Source organism: Neodiprion fabricii, chromosome 1, assembly GCF_021155785.1.
Source record: "Neodiprion fabricii isolate iyNeoFabr1 chromosome 1, iyNeoFabr1.1, whole genome shotgun sequence".
NCBI lineage: Eukaryota > Metazoa > Arthropoda > Insecta > Hymenoptera > Diprionidae > Neodiprion > Neodiprion fabricii.
In genome coordinates, this window is record NC_060239.1 from 18,113,189 (window position 1) to 18,131,291 (window position 18,103).

The following is an 18,103-nucleotide window of genomic DNA, read 5'->3' on the forward strand; positions in this document are numbered from 1 at the left end:
TCGCCAGAACTAGAGTGATCTCAGAATTGACTATCCATCGCAACGCCGATCTCGCTATGCTATTCCCTTCATGATGTCATATTCTCAAGAATGCATAACAATCGATCCGTCATCGATTTCGGAGATTGCGCAACTTGGCGCGCAGCTGTCGTCGCTTCACAGCGCAGAACTTGAAACTAGATCGCGATGTCGTCTTCTGCGCAGCTCTATGGTGTCCCGGGCTTCTCGAGGCTGCGTTAACCCGGTGTCGGCGGGGTGAGCGGGGGAAGCTGCGGCGCGCCGGCTGCCAGCGGGAATCGCTTCCACGTTGGATTCCTGCGCTGCAGGGATCAGCGTTGGCTCTCCCTCCGCAGCCTCGACATCCTTCCCGCGAGATCGTCGCTATTCCGCCACGCCGAACTATCCTTGACGTCATAGTTGGCCGCTGGCCTGGCGCCGGTATAATCGAAAAAAAAAAATAAAAAGAAAACAAAAGCCTACAATATCTCGATCACGATTTGCTACTGTGTCCGCTCTCGGAAGCTGGGATGCGTGATTCCAGTTCGGGTGCTCTTTTAAAACGACTTCGCGACCCGATCATTGAAACCCCTAACTATTGCTACCGCCCAGGGTTCAGGGAGCACCTTGTAACGGGCATCAAAAAAATGCCACGTTACAATACATATATGGCATGTTTAAGTGTGTATAATACACGACTTATTTTAGCCTAATCAGAACGGACCCGGCCGTTCGTAATATTAGATGAAGAAGTCATATTAATTATTAGCGAGAAAAAATGCTAGAGAAGTGAATTCGAACATGTTTTTGGTGAATTAAAAAATTAACGACGGTCGTGTATTATACACACTTAAACATGCCATATATATGGATCCATAGTCTCCAATGTGCCTCAGCGACGAACTCTATTACGTATGTTGGAATAGTTTATAGAACTCTGTAACACCAAGCTCAACTGTGCTTCCCATCTTTGACCAAGCTATACTCGAACGAAATTATGTTTTGCATTCCAAGAGCGATAGTAACCCGACTCCGGAGGTCCCGAGGCTTTAACCGTACGTCAACTTAGATGTTGGTTGACCTTGCACTCTATCCTTGACTGATTGTGAGTCCGCTAAAACCTCATCGTAGAGTTCACGTGACACCTTTAGCTTTGTTCACTGGTGTTCAGAGTAACACATTTTAAGAGTTAAAATTTAATTTAAAGTTGAATTTTCATTTTGTAAAGTAGAACATGAGTTGATCGCACTGTACACCGATCGCGTTGCTAATTTACTGATATATATTGATATAAGAGTGGATATGACGGCTTAGCGTTAATTCACAATTATATATGATTTCAATCTTTTTAGTCTATATTCAACAGTGTTATTGTTAAGTACATTGTACGATGCAAAATTTGTATGTGACACTCAAATTACACGTGAACGAATTCAAGTTGATTGTATGGTCCACACAGACAGCGCAGACGTAATCAAGTCTCGTTACCAGCTGTCATCATCTTCTGAAACAGATCTTAATCTTTTTCTTAGAGGGCTTTCGTCAGTCGAATCCATAACTATTTCATCCGCAAATCTCGTATTAACTCGACGAATTCCGCTCACTCGGTAGTCAAAGTAGGTTTCAAGGTCCGCAAGCTTTTTCAAACGAAGAAATGTCTCCAGCCATGCCACCTCGTTCAATTTCGAGAAATTTATGATTCTTTCTGTTAATACGTATTTGGTTAAATTTTCTTGTGAGTTGATTCAATACAGATTTGATTTGCAGCTGATGTTTCACTTCGTCAATATTCTTGATGAACAATTCTAGCCGCTTCTTCAATTCATGTTGTTAGGAAGTACTCTTGACGTGCAGGAAGAACAGCCTCAGACAGACGATGAAATTTTTAGTTCTGACTTTCACAACGTCCACACCACATGCATTTGAAACTTTTTGAGGGAAAAGAATGTCACGTGATTGTTATCGTGGGAAAAGAATGTGGAGTGGTTGATATCCCACAGGCATCCAGGTTAACGAAAACAATTCTTGGAACTACTAACTGTGGAGTATTATATGGTTAGCATCACATTGGAATTTGGACTCACAAGCAGCTCTTGGAATTATAAGTTATGGGAAAGAATGTCACGTAATTTATAAGACACCAGCATCCGGTTTTACGAAAACAATTCTTGGAACGATTTATTGTGGAATGTAGGGTGATTGATAATGCACCGAAAGCCGCTAAAGGTTAACCAGAACATTCTTGAAGTCAATACAATGATCGCACAGGGAACAGAAGGGTTTGTGTTTCGGCTATACCAGGGCCGTCGGTAGGGGAAATGACAGCGAAATTATTTGTGAGGCAGCGTGATTTTTATCGTTGATTAATGAAATTGTTGATAAGACAGCGTGGTTTTGGCCTTCGGTAAATTAAATTGTTTGCAAGGTAGCGCGATTTTGACCTTTGGGTCGGTACAACAGGGTCTGAACACGGTAACGTCATTGTCGTGAAGGGCTTGAGTCTGGGTAAGATGTCGGTAAGTGTCAGTAGTAAGAATCTGTATCCAGAACTCTCATGGCTATACTATTATGGGAACGGGGGCGCTAGAAAGATTTGTTTATCGGTTTCCGAGATGCTGTGTGAATACAGATTAAAATTGGCTATGATAATTTCCGAATATCTTTGCTACCACTTATCCAGTTTTGCGAGGTTGAAATATATAGTACGTAGATAGTAGAGTTGGACAGAACAGTGAATGGATATAACGAGGTAGGTTAGAATGGCATTACATAAAATAGCAATTACTAGGTGTATATGCGAAATAGAAGAGCCATAACAGTATAAAAATGAAATAGATAGCTATGCAAGTACTAAACCAGCAGCTTTCTCTTAAATCGACACGGTTATCCAATAATAGCGGTCACAGAATGAAGGTAATTTGCTATAAACTTACCATCCAAAGCTTCCCAGCGTCGCTTTTCGGTTTCGGATTCTAGGGCGTCGAAGACTGCGGCGCCAATAAGGAGGTAGGTGAACGTGCAGACGATCAACGATAAGGTCCGGACGTTTTGCTTCTTCATTCTCTAGTGAGCCACATGCTCACCAGTACGGCCAAGGCCTTAGCCCTAACTACTTGCATCGCTCAAGGGAGTTAACTGTAGGGTGCCGGGCCCATGCTGTACGTTTCCAAGATAATCTTCATGTAAGAACCGTTCGATAATCGCACGAACCGCCCTCACAATGCCTGCCCGTATTTCCTGCACTTCGGCTCCTTCTTCCTTTTTCCGTTCTCGTTTCTCTCTAACTATGTCTCTTTTCTGACTTCTACACGCTAGTTCTCTAGTTTGGTCGTATTAACCCACCGAGATTTGATATCTGATGTTACAGTCTTCTCTGATGGTTGATTTTCGAAATGTTTTTACTACAAAAACTTTGAAATAACGACCCCGTTTCATCTGAAACGTGATCAGGCAAGCTGTCATTCGAATTTTCAATTTCTACGATTGAACCTAAAGCAAAATTATACACATTTTGATCATAGGAAAATTTCACCTGCAGTCCACGAGCTCCATTGATCCTCTTCTGAGAATGGCAAAAGATTGAGCAGAGTAATATAGCAGTGCCTTCGCTGCTCCCACAGCCATGTCTTCTCCATTCCTTCTGTTAATACAGGTCAGCTTTGGCTTTGTAGCGGCTGAAACAATTTAACATACATTTCAAACAATATTATAATAATTACAAAAATCTACTTATAGGAATTGTGAAGTTGTTAGGTAATTGATGAAATAATTTACGCCAGAAGTTAATGTCAACAGTAACAATAGAAATAATACTTTCTTCAATAGAACAGCAAAGTAAGAAATTTTAGATGGTTGAATAGTAGAAATACAGAAGGCGAAAGCTAATTAGGTGTATATTAGACTGTTTCAAAATAAATCGATAATTTTTTTGTTTGCTTTACACAATCTTACACTATACTTGGACATCAAAAAATAATCCTTGCGAAAGGAGGGGCCGGTCCTTCAAGCTTTAGAGATGTCTCATCGGACTTTTGTCTTTTTTTATTTCGTTAATACGTAAATAATCAATTTGCATGGATGGAACAAACATTTTTCTTGTCCTAAAATGATGAATATATTCCCAACTTATGTATAAATACTGAATATACTAGAAAAAACGATCTTGATGATCGCGGCATCCATTATCGGTCGATATATACATCGATAAATGCATAAAACAAAAAAAAAATACAAGAATCTCCGTAAAAATGAATTTTTTGTTATCGTCAATAATCTTCAATGAATACATTCATTGATACGCTGTTACGATAGTCATTTTTGGCTGAAAAAAATTAGACTTATTGCAATTGGGGTATTTTTTCTATGGTCTTGAACTATTTGGAAAAAATATTGTTTTTGTTCCTCATTTTTAGTCAACAAATTATTATATTCCTCGCTAGGGGCTAGTCCATCTTCAGCTGAATCATTTACCACTTTCATTTGTGAGAAAACTCTTAAGCACGTTTGAAAGCTTTCGGTAGATTCCCATTGTTTGATAGGCTCATCCAGGAAATCATGGGGCAATTCACATTGTGAAAATAAGTACCTCGACTTTTGAGTGATGGAATGACTTATGTCAATTTCAGGCAGTGTTTGACACTCGCTATCACTCAGGGCAATGCGCTTTTGATTCTTTGATGCACTCTCACGTGTCCTTAAGGCTATTAACATCTTTTGTTTCACATCTATAGGAACCGTTGAATCGAAAAACCCTAATGCTGCCAACTCTTCATTTAGATACCATAGATACTCCTTGATTTTTTTTAGAGCTGCTGCCGAAACATCAGAATTAATCGTTTGAAACTTGATTAAATTTTGCATCAATTGCAAATCGTGGTTAAGAGCTTTATTCGCATCAGGGGCAGAAAACCATATTTTCACGTAGAAATTAACGATGAAAATGCATATGTGACGCAAACTTTCAACATCGCGAGAGTTCTTCGAATTTAAAAAAAAATTAATCTCTGAAAAGCAATATTTTTTAGCAATAAATGGCCTTCGCGAGCCATCTAGCATGATGATTGGCGCCAGGTTTTTTGAACTTGATATCTTGAGGTGGTTTCGAACCCAAGAAGACGCATGACAATTCTAAGAATTCTCGATAATCATTCCGAGGATGAGAAATCTGTAAAGAAAAGCAGCACGAAATTGCCACGAGTTAAAAAACCATATATTGTGATTATAAATAAAAATATAGTTTAGAAGATGAATAGTAATTGTTATTACTATTACTACCTGAAATTGCTCAAAAATGAATTCTAGAATATTTTCTCTTGTCTTTCTCAGTATATCAGCCACGGTTTGGTCATCCATTACCGTCTTATACTGAATTTTATCAAAATTATCCCATTTTTTTGAAAGCACTGAAAAATTGCTACATTTGGGCCGGATGTCCATTTCCAATATGTTTCTACTACATTTCTAAGAATAATGTCGGCGATGTGGTGACGGCAGGCCAAGTGTAGGAATGTTTTATTCAGATTTTCTTCCAGTAAATTGCATGTTCCATTTTCAAGTCCTATAAGAAATTAGTGATAAAAATATTATACTCATTTCATGAGTAAAATGAGTAGAGGCGATAAAATCCATAAAAATTTTTTTTTAAATAAATTATGTCCTTTGAATCTTAAATCGAAAATTAAATCTCCCGTAAAAACATGTCTTATATAATTTTATTATTGGCATACAATGATAGAATTTTTTTAATTATTGAAATCATTCTTTGCCCTCAATGACTGAGTTGTGTCCTTTCAAATTTCAATCGATATTACGTCAATTTTTCCTGTATTTGAGTTAGTTGTGTCAAAACACAAAGCTTTTACTCGAGAAATAAGATTCCATTCGTTCAGACACTCAATGATTGCTTTTGAAGCGTTTATCCCTGACCCTCTATCCAGAGCCAGGAACACCGAGCAATTGCTCGGTATCAAGCCCCGTAATGACAACAGGCAATCGATCGACTTGTCGATTGCCGTCGATATTCAGTAATAATTTTCCGTTCCAATGCAGGACTAGAAAATTCGCTGCGTGGAAATTGTTTTTCAATTGCGCAGCCATTTTTGCTCTATATTCTATACGCTTTCTGTGGATGGTCAGGTGGCTGATGGAATACTGAGCTACATCATGTCCAAGGTTTTGGAGGACTGCTCCTATGATCTGCATAGCATTTCGGCTACTAAAGCCTGCTCGATCACAAGTTGCGGATATTTGATCAGTGATCATTTTCTTCCTTGGTGTCGATGATGATGGTTGATCGAGTTTAGCTTCAAAATTTGAAATCGTTCGTTTTATTCCATGACTTTGATTTGAATCGATACTCGACACCGATAATTGACTCAATGTTTGAGTCAATTTTGCAAAATAAAATATCCGTTATATGCATTCTGATATCATTGCACTCATAACTATTTATTTTATAATATTTTTTTTTCTAATTTATTGCATTAAACAGTTACAGAACTGTTTTTAGCAAGGGGGAAATACAATATAAGTTCATACAAAATAGTTCATCAGTTGTTGTGTAGAATAAGACAGCAAAATGTAAAATAAGATGAAGTAGAGTAAAAATTAATATAACAAACTGTCAATTCTCTCGTTTTAAGGAGTTGATCAGTGCGGCAAAAACAGCCTGAATATATAATTAACTAATTAATGACTTAAATAGTTTTTTTTTTTTATATAATTAACTAATAAAACTTATTACTTAGATAGCAGCTTGTTCAACCAGAATTAACAGTAGAGTATACGTGTAGTGATTTATATTTTATGATCTATGGTGTCACAGGTTCAGAGCCCAGGCTCTCAGTTTCATTCTCATCAATTTGTGACGGGTTTTGAGTCCGCACGAATAATATGGGTGGGGAAGACAATTAGAGACGGGGCGGATGTAATCGGTAAAACTTGATGTGTATATTTGTGACGGGGTGTACAGGTGCAGCGATCGGGGGACTAAGTCGACTTAAACTAAGGAAGGTACAAAAGGGTTGTAGACGTAAGCGATGGCTGATCACGCCTCAGCCCTTAGCGTTGCTTAATACTAACTTATAGATACGCGCGCAGGGGGGGGGGGGAGGAGTGTGGGAGGTGACGGGGAATGTGGAGTCGGAAGGGTTGATATGGCGGGGGGAGGGTGGTGTAGAGTGACGGGGAGTGTGTGGTAGACAGGGTTGGTATTGCGAGGGGAGGAGCAGATCGGCGATAGAAGGCAGGCTAACCTGGTGACGTCGACGTGTGTGTGTGGAGGTCTCGTGGTGCAGTGGAGGATAGCTGGGTGGTCGGTGTGTGTGTGTGTGTGTGTGTCGGTGACCCTCTCTCTTTCTTTTTCTCTCCCTCTCTCACTTTCGCTCTTAGGTTTTGGTTTACGCTGGTGTGGCTGCTGCTACGGCCGGGCTCGTACTGACTCTCGCGCTCGGCTCTGCCGAGCGTCGGGGCTTCGGTGATGTTCGGGTCTTTCCCGACGGGACAGGGCTCACCCGTTCGGCTCTTCCCCGCGGGTTTGGGGTTTGTTGTGACTTGCACTCTAGGTGCAACGTCACATCATGCACGATTCCACGTAGTGAGCAATCGCAAATATTTCCTTGACATTTGTAGTTGCTAGTAGCTTGTCGATGGTTCCTGTTTTTCGAAGGGTGTCTTGGAGATAAGATGCTCTCAAGGCCGTGAACATTGGGCACATACTCAGAAAGTGGCGGAGGCTGTCAGCTTCGTGTAGGTTACATAATGGGCATTGATTGTTTGGCGAGAATTTAATAGCCAGCATGCTTAGATTTAGAAAGCAATTATAGATGTTGTCAAGTCTTAATTGTGCAAGGGCGCGCTTAGTTGAAAGAGGCAGTTATATCAGCAGGTATTTGGCTGGTGTGTATCGGTCTCGTCTGGCTAGCTGGAATTCGAGTGAACTGGAGCTTCTTGAAGCAATTGTGTCCCTGAGTAACAGAATTGCACGATACCGCTGGAAAACGCTGTCTGTTCTTGCTTCCCAGATAAGCGGATCAAGCGTATCAAAGAGGTCAGTAGCTTCACATTCCGTTAAAAATTCTCTTATTTGAGTAGCCCAGTTGTAAGGAGAAGTAGTCGTAGTATTTTTGGCTAATTCGAACAGGTGAACTACGCAAATTTTGTGCAGGCAGGTGTCTTTTGATTTGAGCGTTTTGATTAGCCATCTCCACAGACGGAGCATCGCTTTCCATGCAACTGGAACAAGACCAAACTCTAGCCGTACAGCCAGTCGGCCGAGTTTCGTGGAAGGTTAAAAAGTTTTTTATAAACAAAGGTTTGAACGGGCTCCAGTGAATTGCGGTACCAAAGACCCCATTCTGGGAAAGCATACAGGAAAACAGACTCCACCATGCTCTCGAAGATTTTATTGTAGGCTTCCCACGAGTCACATTTAGCTTTAGCCAGTATGGTCATAGCAGCTCCAGAGACACATTTAGCCTTGTTGATAGCTGTTTGTAGTGATCTAAGGCCCTTCGTCGACGAAGATATGTTGACACCCAAGTATGACTTACCTACCTTTGACTACCTCTAAGCATGAGCCCTTGTACATTCTGTATTGCGACAACGTGTCCTCCCAGCAGCTTTGAAGGTGACAATCTTGGTTTTCGATTTGTTAATGGTGAGACCATTTGCGTCGCAGTATTCTTCCAGCACTCGGAGCTTTCGTAGCAAATCTATTGGTGAGTGAGCAAAGATGACCGTGTCGTTGGCGTAAAGAAGCATCAGGATGTCAGTTAGTCCGTTAATACTGAGGCCGTAGTAACCTTTGGATCTGAACAAATGTTCAATATCAGCTATAAACAGTAGGAATAGATCAGGACTTATAGCTTCCCCCTGCAAGACACCCTCGGTGACCTCGAACACGTTTGATTTGGATTCCATTACTTTTACTTGCAGCGTAGCTTGGTCATAAAGCGATTTAGTCGTGTTGATGAACTTACTGCTCAGCGACATTCGGTGGAGCTTCTCCCAGAGAAGTGTGTGAGAAACCGAATCAAACGCTCTTTGGAAGTCTACAAAGATGCCGAATATCTCTCTCCCATCTTTGTGGCTGAATTGAAGTTGTATGGAGCTGATAAGGGAGAATATGGCTTCGGTGCAACCTCGGTTTTTGCGGAATCCCAGCTGGCACTCGGGAAGATGATTTTCTTGCTCTGCCCACGTGACGAGTCTTTTTTTTAGAAGAGTTGTGAAAATCTTAGTGATTGTGTTGGTAAGGGCTATGCCTCGGTAGTTAGATGGTTCAGACTTATCACCCTTTTTGTGTATCATAGTCATCTGTGTGATTGCCCAGGATCTGGGGACGTGCTCCTCCTCGAGTACCTTGTTGAATGTGCTTCTGAGGATTTCTTTGTGTTGACTGGTTAGTGCTTTTGAAAGCTCGTTTATTACAAGGTCAGGGCCAGGGGCTTTGCCTGATTTGAGAGATGCGAGTGTAGCGTCCAGCTCAGTAAGAGAAATTTCGGCGTCTAAAGTGTTGTTGACAATCTTCGGCAGAATGAGAGATGGAATGACAATTCGTGGTTTGTATATTGTGGCGTAAAAGGCATTCCACGTGTTCACCGGAATTTCGCATTGCGCTCCTTTTCTGAAGCTAAATTTTTTCACCGCAGCCCAGAAATTGGAAGGGACGGACACGTTGGCAAAAGCATTCTTGATGTTCAAAATGTAGGCTTTCTTTTTTTCCTGGCAAAGGTTTCTGTAGATATTCTTGCAATTTGACACTTCTTGGCGCGCCCTAATATTGAATTGACCTTTCTTGCAGTTTCGAAGTGCTTTCCGGAAATTTCTTTTAGCGTCTTTGCAGCTTTTGTCAAACCATGGGGTACAGGACGCTTTTTGACTGCTGGTTGAATTTGAAACTTTTATTAGTCCTGCCTTCTGAGCAGCAAAGTGTATAGAGCTTAGCAGCCAGTTGTAGGTGGTATCAGCTGGAACGTTCTGGACATCCGGGAGGTCTTGTGAACTAAGTAAGTGGTTCTGGTATGTCAGTTTGGCTTCTTCAGACCAGACGATTTTTTTCTTTATGTGTGGAGTGGCCTGTGGAGCGCAGGCATGATGTTGGTCAAGTGTCTCGGTATGAATGGTTAGACGGACAGGTCGATGGACCGAAAGAGATGGTTCAAGAATGACTTCTAGGTCCACTATCAGGTGAAGCGCAGAGATGTCAACCCAAACCAGGTCAATTATTGAAGTGCCACGATTATCGAAAGTGGGCTGAACCGGGGAATCACCAATTGTTCTGCCATTTAAAAGGATGAAGTCGCTGTCGAGCATAAAGTCCATGAGCATACGTCCTCTATCACATATTGTTTCATCTGATGTAGTAATTAGCGGGTTTAGAGGAAGTCCTGTGAAGAGTTCCTCTGGCCAGGGGTTCAGAGAGCCTACTTTGGCGTTCAGATCTCCACCAATAATGAATATATCGTACGTTTGGGAGGATTTAATGCCATCAATGACCTCTTGTAATATATCGAGTAGGTATCGAAGGTCGAGACATTTTCTTAGGTAGACTGAGCCAAGGATCAGTACTGTGGAACCTATTAATACTTTGTTGAAGATCCACCATGGAGCGTCTTCTAGTAACGATGCGTTGAGGTTAGCGTTAATTGCAGTGATTAGGCCTCCACTGGCTCTTCCGATGGCATGGTTCCTGATGGCATTAGACCAGTATGTGTTGTAGTTAACGAGGAAAGGTGGTGAAAATGGCTGCGTGTTCCAGGTTTCGCAGGCTGCTATGATGGTAGAGTGGTTTATTAACGAGCTGTGTTGGAGGTTTGAGAAGCCGTGGAGATTCCAGAATGTTATTTCAGTCAATTCTGGCGAGCTGTTATCTACTTTTGCTAAAAATTTTTTGGGACAGTATTAAGTTCTGTAATAAAGGAGCTTACGGTTTTTGGCTGAGGAACAAGAGCGTTTTTTGCCTCATCCCACGAATAAACCAAGTCCTCCGTTGCGATCTTGTTTCCTTTTCTGCTGACCTTTGTGCCTTCACTCACTAGTTGCTTAATCTTTGTTCTTACATGCCAATCTATTGTCCTCTCTTTCGCAGTACGGTCCGAGTTGATGTAGATTTTTGTGCCTGCTAGAATATTTTTTTGTTCTTGAGAATATGCGCTTTCTGATCAATATCAAAGAGATTCACAATAATCCGTTTCGTGAATTCTTTTAGCGAAATGTTAAGGCACGATATTCCGAATTTCGTACTAAGGAAATTTTTAATCTCGGATACGTGGTCGCTGGAGGTAAAAGAGTACCCTGTAATAGAGATGTTTGTCTTTTTACTTTCTTTTTCGATAGAATCTAGCTTATTAGTGAGATAAGAGATCTGATCATTGCTAGGATTATTAACACGTGCAGTGAAGTTGAGATTAGAGGAAGACGGGTCCGCCAGAATGTTACTCAGTTGATCCATCGTAACAGCATTTTTTTCAAGTTCTGCAATACGGTTAGTCAGATCAGTCTTGGTTGCTTTACGTTCCTCTTCTAGCAACTTGAGGCTGGCTTTTATCTCAGTGAAGGAGGCCTGGTCTTTCAAAAAGTTCTCTTGAAGTTTGTCCGTTAGTTCCTTGTGTTTTTCTTCTTGGCTGGTTCTAAGCGCAGCAATTTCATTGAGAATTCGTTCCATGTCTGTGGGTTGATCGAAAAAGTTGGGCTTGACGGGACTTGACTCCTTGTTGAGTTTTTTAGGTGTTCTGAAGTCCAGAGCAGAGACTTCTGACTGCCGGGAATCGTCCAAAGTTCTTTTTCTCTTCGTATCAACTGTGTAGTTCGTGATAGGAGTACAAGATTGGCTGGCCGCAACCAGTAGTTGCTGGTTAGACGGTCTGCCTGGCTTTGGAGTGGCAATTACAGGGGTTTTTACTTGAGAGTTACCGACGGCTGTAGGTGTGCTTAAAAGCGATGGAGAGCTACCCGTGGCGAGACCAGAGATGGCGTTGGTATTCATAAATCGCGTGGGCAGTATTAGCCGAGAAACATCCAGCTCCTAACCTAGATGCTCCTAGTCGGGCCAAAAACAGGCTGACAAGAAAGAAAACCCGCAGATTTCACCAAGTTCACTGATTTAGAATGATAGAGTTTTATTTTGCGCGTTAAGAGAGATCAAACACTTGAGGTAGAAAAGCGAATCACTATAGTTATATGATAAAACTTAGAGAGCACACAGAAAAAGCGTCTTGACACAACGGCGGTTCAGTGGCCCCCTTATTTTATAATTTTCATCGCTTTGTATTTTATTTGTATTATACTTAGTATTTTTTAGCTTCATATTTACGAATGATATATGATTTTTATAGAAATACATAAAAAATAAAATTGAAAAAAATCCACAGTTTATAAAAGCCAAATATTGATCAATTTTTCGTTTCTTTGCAAAAAATACTATTATTAGTAAAAATTACTCTGAGTCTCGTTATCGGTGATGTCATCTTGGGATTCTCTCGTAGCTTCTCGATCTCTAGAAGGATCAAAATCTTTGGAATTATCATCATCCTGATCAGATATATTTTCGTCCCGTTTTTTCTCTTTAGATTTTACTGAATCATTCTCAGTTGTAGCCAATAAACTGTGCGAACGAGTGCTTTGACAGCGCGAAATTCGCTCTGTGGCAAAGAGCAATCGTTGTTCGTTGCTTAATGTCTTCATCACATTATTGCTTCCTATGAGAAATACGGAATCCAATTTTTGTTTGAACGAGAATTCTTTTTTTTGCTGCGTTTTTGAATTTTGTCGCCAGCGATTTTTTTGGAGCCGATTCCACACGTTGCGGAGTTTTTTTAATTTGAAAGTAGCGTACTGTTCTCGGCAGGTTGGAATCTTTGCTTCAGTCCAAAACAATTGCACTTCTCCAATAGTGAGGATTGCACTTTTCCGAAATGTCGATTTACCTTAGTAATGATGATAAAAAAACAATTGCAAAACTTGTCGGGAACTTGCGCGTATCAATTTGTGCCGAGGGTAAACCGATTAAATATATGTTTTTTGTATTGTTCGCCATTTTTGTCACCAATATATCGAGTTTTTGCAGGACGAGATGATGAGAAATCAAATCGCCACGTCGATGACAGCGCCATTGACGTTCAGCCGTACTAACCATCCACTTCGTCGGTGAAAAAAATCCCTGATGTATCGGTTGCGAAAAATGCGGGTGGTTATAATAGAATTATGTTTTAAATGAAAATCATTCAGGAAATTTATTTTCACGGGGATTTTCGTATTTTTTTTTTTTTTTTTTTGTTTTTTTGCATTTATTGACGGATATATCGACTGATAATTGTTGCTGCGATCATCAAGATCGTTTTTTCCACTATATTCAGTATTTATACATAAGTTTGGAATATATTCATCATTTTAGGACTAGAAAAACGTTTGTTTCATCCATGCAAATTAATTATTTACGTATTAACGAAATCAAAAAGACAAAAGTCCGATGAGACACCTCTAAATCTTTAGGGACCGGCCCCTCCTTTCGCGAGGATTACTTTTCGATGCCCAAGTATAGTTTAAGATTGTGTAAAGCAAAAAAAAAAAATAATCATTTATTTTGAAACAGTCTAGTGTATATATAGTGTATATAGTGTATATAATATGTTATAATAACGCGGTAAAAACTGGTACAAATCATGTGGAAAAAGTGCAAGCTCTTGCTCACGCTGAGATTAAGGGCCGCGCTGTGAGATAAATGTCAGAGTTGTGTAAATTCCGGATGCGGTCGAACCCTAGACCAACGGCTAGCGAGGCGAGATCTGCACATTTCGGAGAAATCAAAATCAGAGTAACATTACATGCATTATATCAAAAGAAAAACAAGGAAATGACAGTTTAAGAATTTTTCTTTGCCTGCTTGTTGGTGAATAATGGCTGCCACAAGAGAAGAAATAAGTCAATTCATATCTCTCGACAAGATTGAAGAAGAATTTCGTTGAAACGATATATAATTCGCGGTTGAAGGCCATCCTTTAGTTACGTCACATGCAAAGGCATAGGGAAGGGGTTCGCAAAATGTAACAAGATGTGACTTGTATGTATGCATGTAACTGCCTTCCATGTATTTTAGGAGTATCATTCAACATTTCACTATGGTTTGGTCGAGGTATTCATTTTTCGAAAAGTGAAAAACTGTGTTCATACAATGTTGAATATTTCTAAATTCGTACGACTTGAAATTTTCTACGTCGCCGGCTCCATTTGAATGAAACTAAATGAGTTGTCAAACGCTACGATATACAGTTCCGTCCATTATATAGAGAAATGATTATCTTTAGCCAACCGTTAGAATTGGATTTCTTGCATGTTATTAAAATAGCAAATACAAAATGTTGATGCGCAACCTCTAAAATAAATTGGATGGCGTTTTCCCTTCAGGAGATTAAAATGTTATATTATTAACTATGGTTTCATAAAGTGGCCGATGGAAAACAAAGATTTTTTTTCCGGCACATTAGTGTGACACACATTATATGCACATAATTTGTAGTTTGTATGTTTGCTTCATAACCAGATGAAACCAAAGCCGAAATCCAAGGAAATAAGAAATTTATTGGGAGTATGCAATCAAGTCGTAGTCAGACAGTTTAAACAATACCTAAATCTACGCTTGGTCAAGATACTTCGAACAATCAGGGCTATTATACCTATATTATATATTTTCGTTTCACGTTTGACAATCTGAAAATTTTTTTTTTGCTAACAATAAGATACACGCCCTTGAGAAACGAGGATTGAAATAATCGCTGGGAGGATGAAAATAATAAACTTGATAAATGTTCAACATAATTTCTATAATAAATTGCGATTTGCAGTTTGAATATGGCATGTAAGCACGTATCCTAGATTTTATTCATATAGTATGAAGTGTTTTTTGTAATATCGGCGTCAAAACGCGCGCGTCAGACGAAGTATGAGATAGTAGGGTAGAAAGGCTGCTCTCAATTGTGAAGTTTCACTGAAGTTCAAGACCAGGGTATGTAGTGTAACGGAATTTTCTTGCTTCTATTTATTCAAATAAATATTGACATGAAATATAGGATACTTTCGGGAATGACAACAAATTTTCCGTTATCTAATTTTTCTTTGTAGACAAAACATAGATTAAAACGAGACCTTTCATTCCGTAAAATTACCGGACTGTAAAATGGTATATTTAATGCATCAATAAGATGTATAACTATAAAAAAACTGGATAAAAGAAACGTATAACTATACAAACGGTGTAAAAAAAAATCTATAACTATGAAAAAACATCTGTAACTATAAAACGGATGAATAAACTGTATAACGATAAAATTGCATAAATAACACGTCAAATTATAAAACTTATCATAAACAACCCTTTTAGGATTCTTTGCCTCACTCCGGTCTCCATTTCTTCTTCAAATATTTCGTAACCGCCGCTGCACTTCCAATACAGCTCTCAGTTAAACCCTCGTGATATCTCCTTAATGTGGGTTCGTAAATTTGATATTATTTAATTTTTTATTACGAATTTAAAGACTTACGAGCAAACATATATTTAATAAACTTTTTGATTTTTTTTTTCCTATTGAAGAGCCCGTTCTATACATGTCGATTGTTCAGTCGTCGTCCAAGAAATGGGGATGAGCAATTATAAAATCAGAAATCGTTACAGCAACCGCCTACGTCAAGGCTTCTCGTATGGGCTTACCTACTCACTAAGTCACGTTATCTGAGTTAGGTGGGCGTATTCAAACTGTTACAGTAGCTTCAACTTCCACATATCAGTAATCAGTTCTCTCTCACGACTGAAAATGTGATCCTCTAGGTAATTTGCCAATATCTCAAAAGTCAGCAGTAACGCTGCGCCGTCTCGAAAAATCTCAGACATGTTCGTTTCATCTGCCTGATGGTTGATCGTGAATTTTTATCACCCACCAGTTGAAGTATTCATATCATTTACTTAGCGCTCAGCAATTGGAGTTGAGTTCTCGACATCATTTACAGCAGACCTTTTGATATTGAACTTTTTTCATAATTTCTATAAAACAGAATTTCAAACTCAAAGCGTGTATATTGACTCATAATATTATAAAAAACGTTCTATGATATACAAATAGAATGTAAACGAATTCTTAAAATTCGAAAATTAAACTTCGAATCACAATTTAAGATGAAAATTACGTTGAACATTCGTTAATATTCATTTTTTTCATCCTCCCGGTGACTTTTTCAGAAGTGTGTATTTCAGCAAGGAATGAAAATCTTTCGAATTTTCTAACGCAAAATGGAGAATTCATTCTTCTCATGTCGAGCAATTAGTACATTGTGTATCTAGGGCGGAAAGTGAGCGTCGTTGATCGCTTCAGCAATTTCGGGCGCCCCACTAGTTAACGACCTAACGGCCGATAACCCAGCAATAACTTTTTCAGGGTCTTGCAAGCTGACTGATTAGCGGCTCGTACCGAAGGTCTTCGAAGGCTTATACCGAGTTTTTCTTTAGCGTGCACTGTTTTGTCAACAGTACAACCTGTGACATGCTCTGTCCACTTTGCGTCCTTGTCACGACCGCGTTTCAAGACCTGCCAAGCCAACCTTTCATCAGCTTCGTTTCGAAAATTTAGATCTCTACTCTGGGAATAGATGACATCATGCTCTCTGCATGCTGCATCTAATAAATTTACATCAGTTTGACCGTCAGCAAAATGTTGCTGCAAACATGTTCCGGAACCGCAAAACTGATACCCCGATAGATTTAATTCTATCGGTAAATTATTGATCGCTATATTTAACAGACCTCGTCCTTTTGCTCGTGTCTATGCACAGGTTACTCTATATACTGATACATGAGAAAGATACAACTGATTTTATGACAGTACCCATTAAGTTAAACCATCATGATGAGCATGCAATTGTGAAAAAATCAAATTTATACAACAGTCTGTTACTTCACCAATAAAAAATGTAGACCACAACGTGAAACACGTTTGGAAATTTAATGGTATGGTAAATTATTGCCACCGTCGGTCGGATGTTTAATTTGTGGACCTTTTCATACTGGCAAGACTTACAAGGTTATTAGTCTTTTAATTATCCCTACAGGATTACATTTTCGTATTTGAAGTCTTTGCCGCAGACGAAGTATGAATATTTGCGTCGAGTGTTAAATCGTGTTCCGGGTGTGTCTTGTTTCACGTACTCAAATAATTGTGATGTAGTTCCTGTTGAACAAGCCAGCTAAACTAAACATTTGTTTTCGATGACATGACATGTGATAAGCCGGTTGCTGTTCTTCAATATTTCTATATGGGGCATCATAAATTTGTTGATTGGTTCTATGTATGTCAAATATATACGAGAATTCCAAAATATTTGATTGACGAAAATGCAAATTTCATAATTCTCTTGAAACAAGACAGTAAAAACTTGAGGCATATATCCGATGATCAAGTGAATACTGATATGATGTATTGAAAATTAAAGTAAATGTGCTTAATCTGTTGATGTTTTAAGTATGATTTTCTTACCAAGATAAAAACAGTCCCATGAACCATGGTCGATATCGTAAAGGTTTCGATGAATTCAGCCCATTATAAAACATTATGTATCCTGCTTGGAGTAACAGTATTCTACCTGAATCCGTAATTTTAACATCTCCAAAATGGTGAAAACCCGAAAATCTCAGAGGGATTTTAGATGCAATATAGTTGAAGCAAGCGATGTAGCCCGCAAGAAATATCAAGCTCTAAAAACAGATTGTGTGATGGATACAGAACTAGAAAGAACTTTAAAATCGATTGTTAGACCTCTGAATGTGATTGCGAAGGCACACTTAAAGCTGATGCTGAACATCCAAAAATACATGCTAAGAACGATGATTTGTTCACTCCAGGGCTAAGTATGGGTTGGGATTATGGCAAAGGTAGTCCAAATTTCCAAAATTCTTCATATAACGTACGAAAAAAACTGAGTCCATCATTGATCCGCAAAATTCACAATCGTAGAAGTACTCTGGGGAAATCTACACGTAATCTACGCGACATGCAACCCTGCAGCTCAAGCAGTGACAATGATTATGAAAGTGATACAAATGCAATCCATGATAAACCTATCC

At 39.3% G+C, this 18,103-nt stretch overlaps 1 protein-coding gene across 8 annotated transcripts in view; it reads right to left on the minus strand.

Moving 5' to 3' along the window:
• The window catches only part of LOC124177821 (two pore potassium channel protein sup-9), an 854,038-nt gene that overhangs the window by 310,269 nt on the left and 525,666 nt on the right, over nucleotides 1–18,103 (minus strand). For 6 of the 8 annotated variants that reach the window (XM_046561043.1, XM_046560786.1, XM_046560962.1 and 3 more), the window contains 2 exons: nucleotides 3,530–3,671; nucleotides 2,931–3,432 (listed from right to left, as the gene is read on the minus strand). In XM_046561043.1, the coding sequence (XP_046416999.1) occupies nucleotides 2,931–3,057 (127 nt within the window). In that variant the 5' untranslated portion in view covers nucleotides 3,058–3,432; nucleotides 3,530–3,671. Of the gene's footprint in view, nucleotides 1–2,930; nucleotides 3,433–3,529; nucleotides 3,672–13,687; nucleotides 13,782–18,103 lie in introns of all 8 variants that reach the window. The other 2 variants (XM_046560875.1, XM_046561134.1) reach the window with 1 other exon arrangement.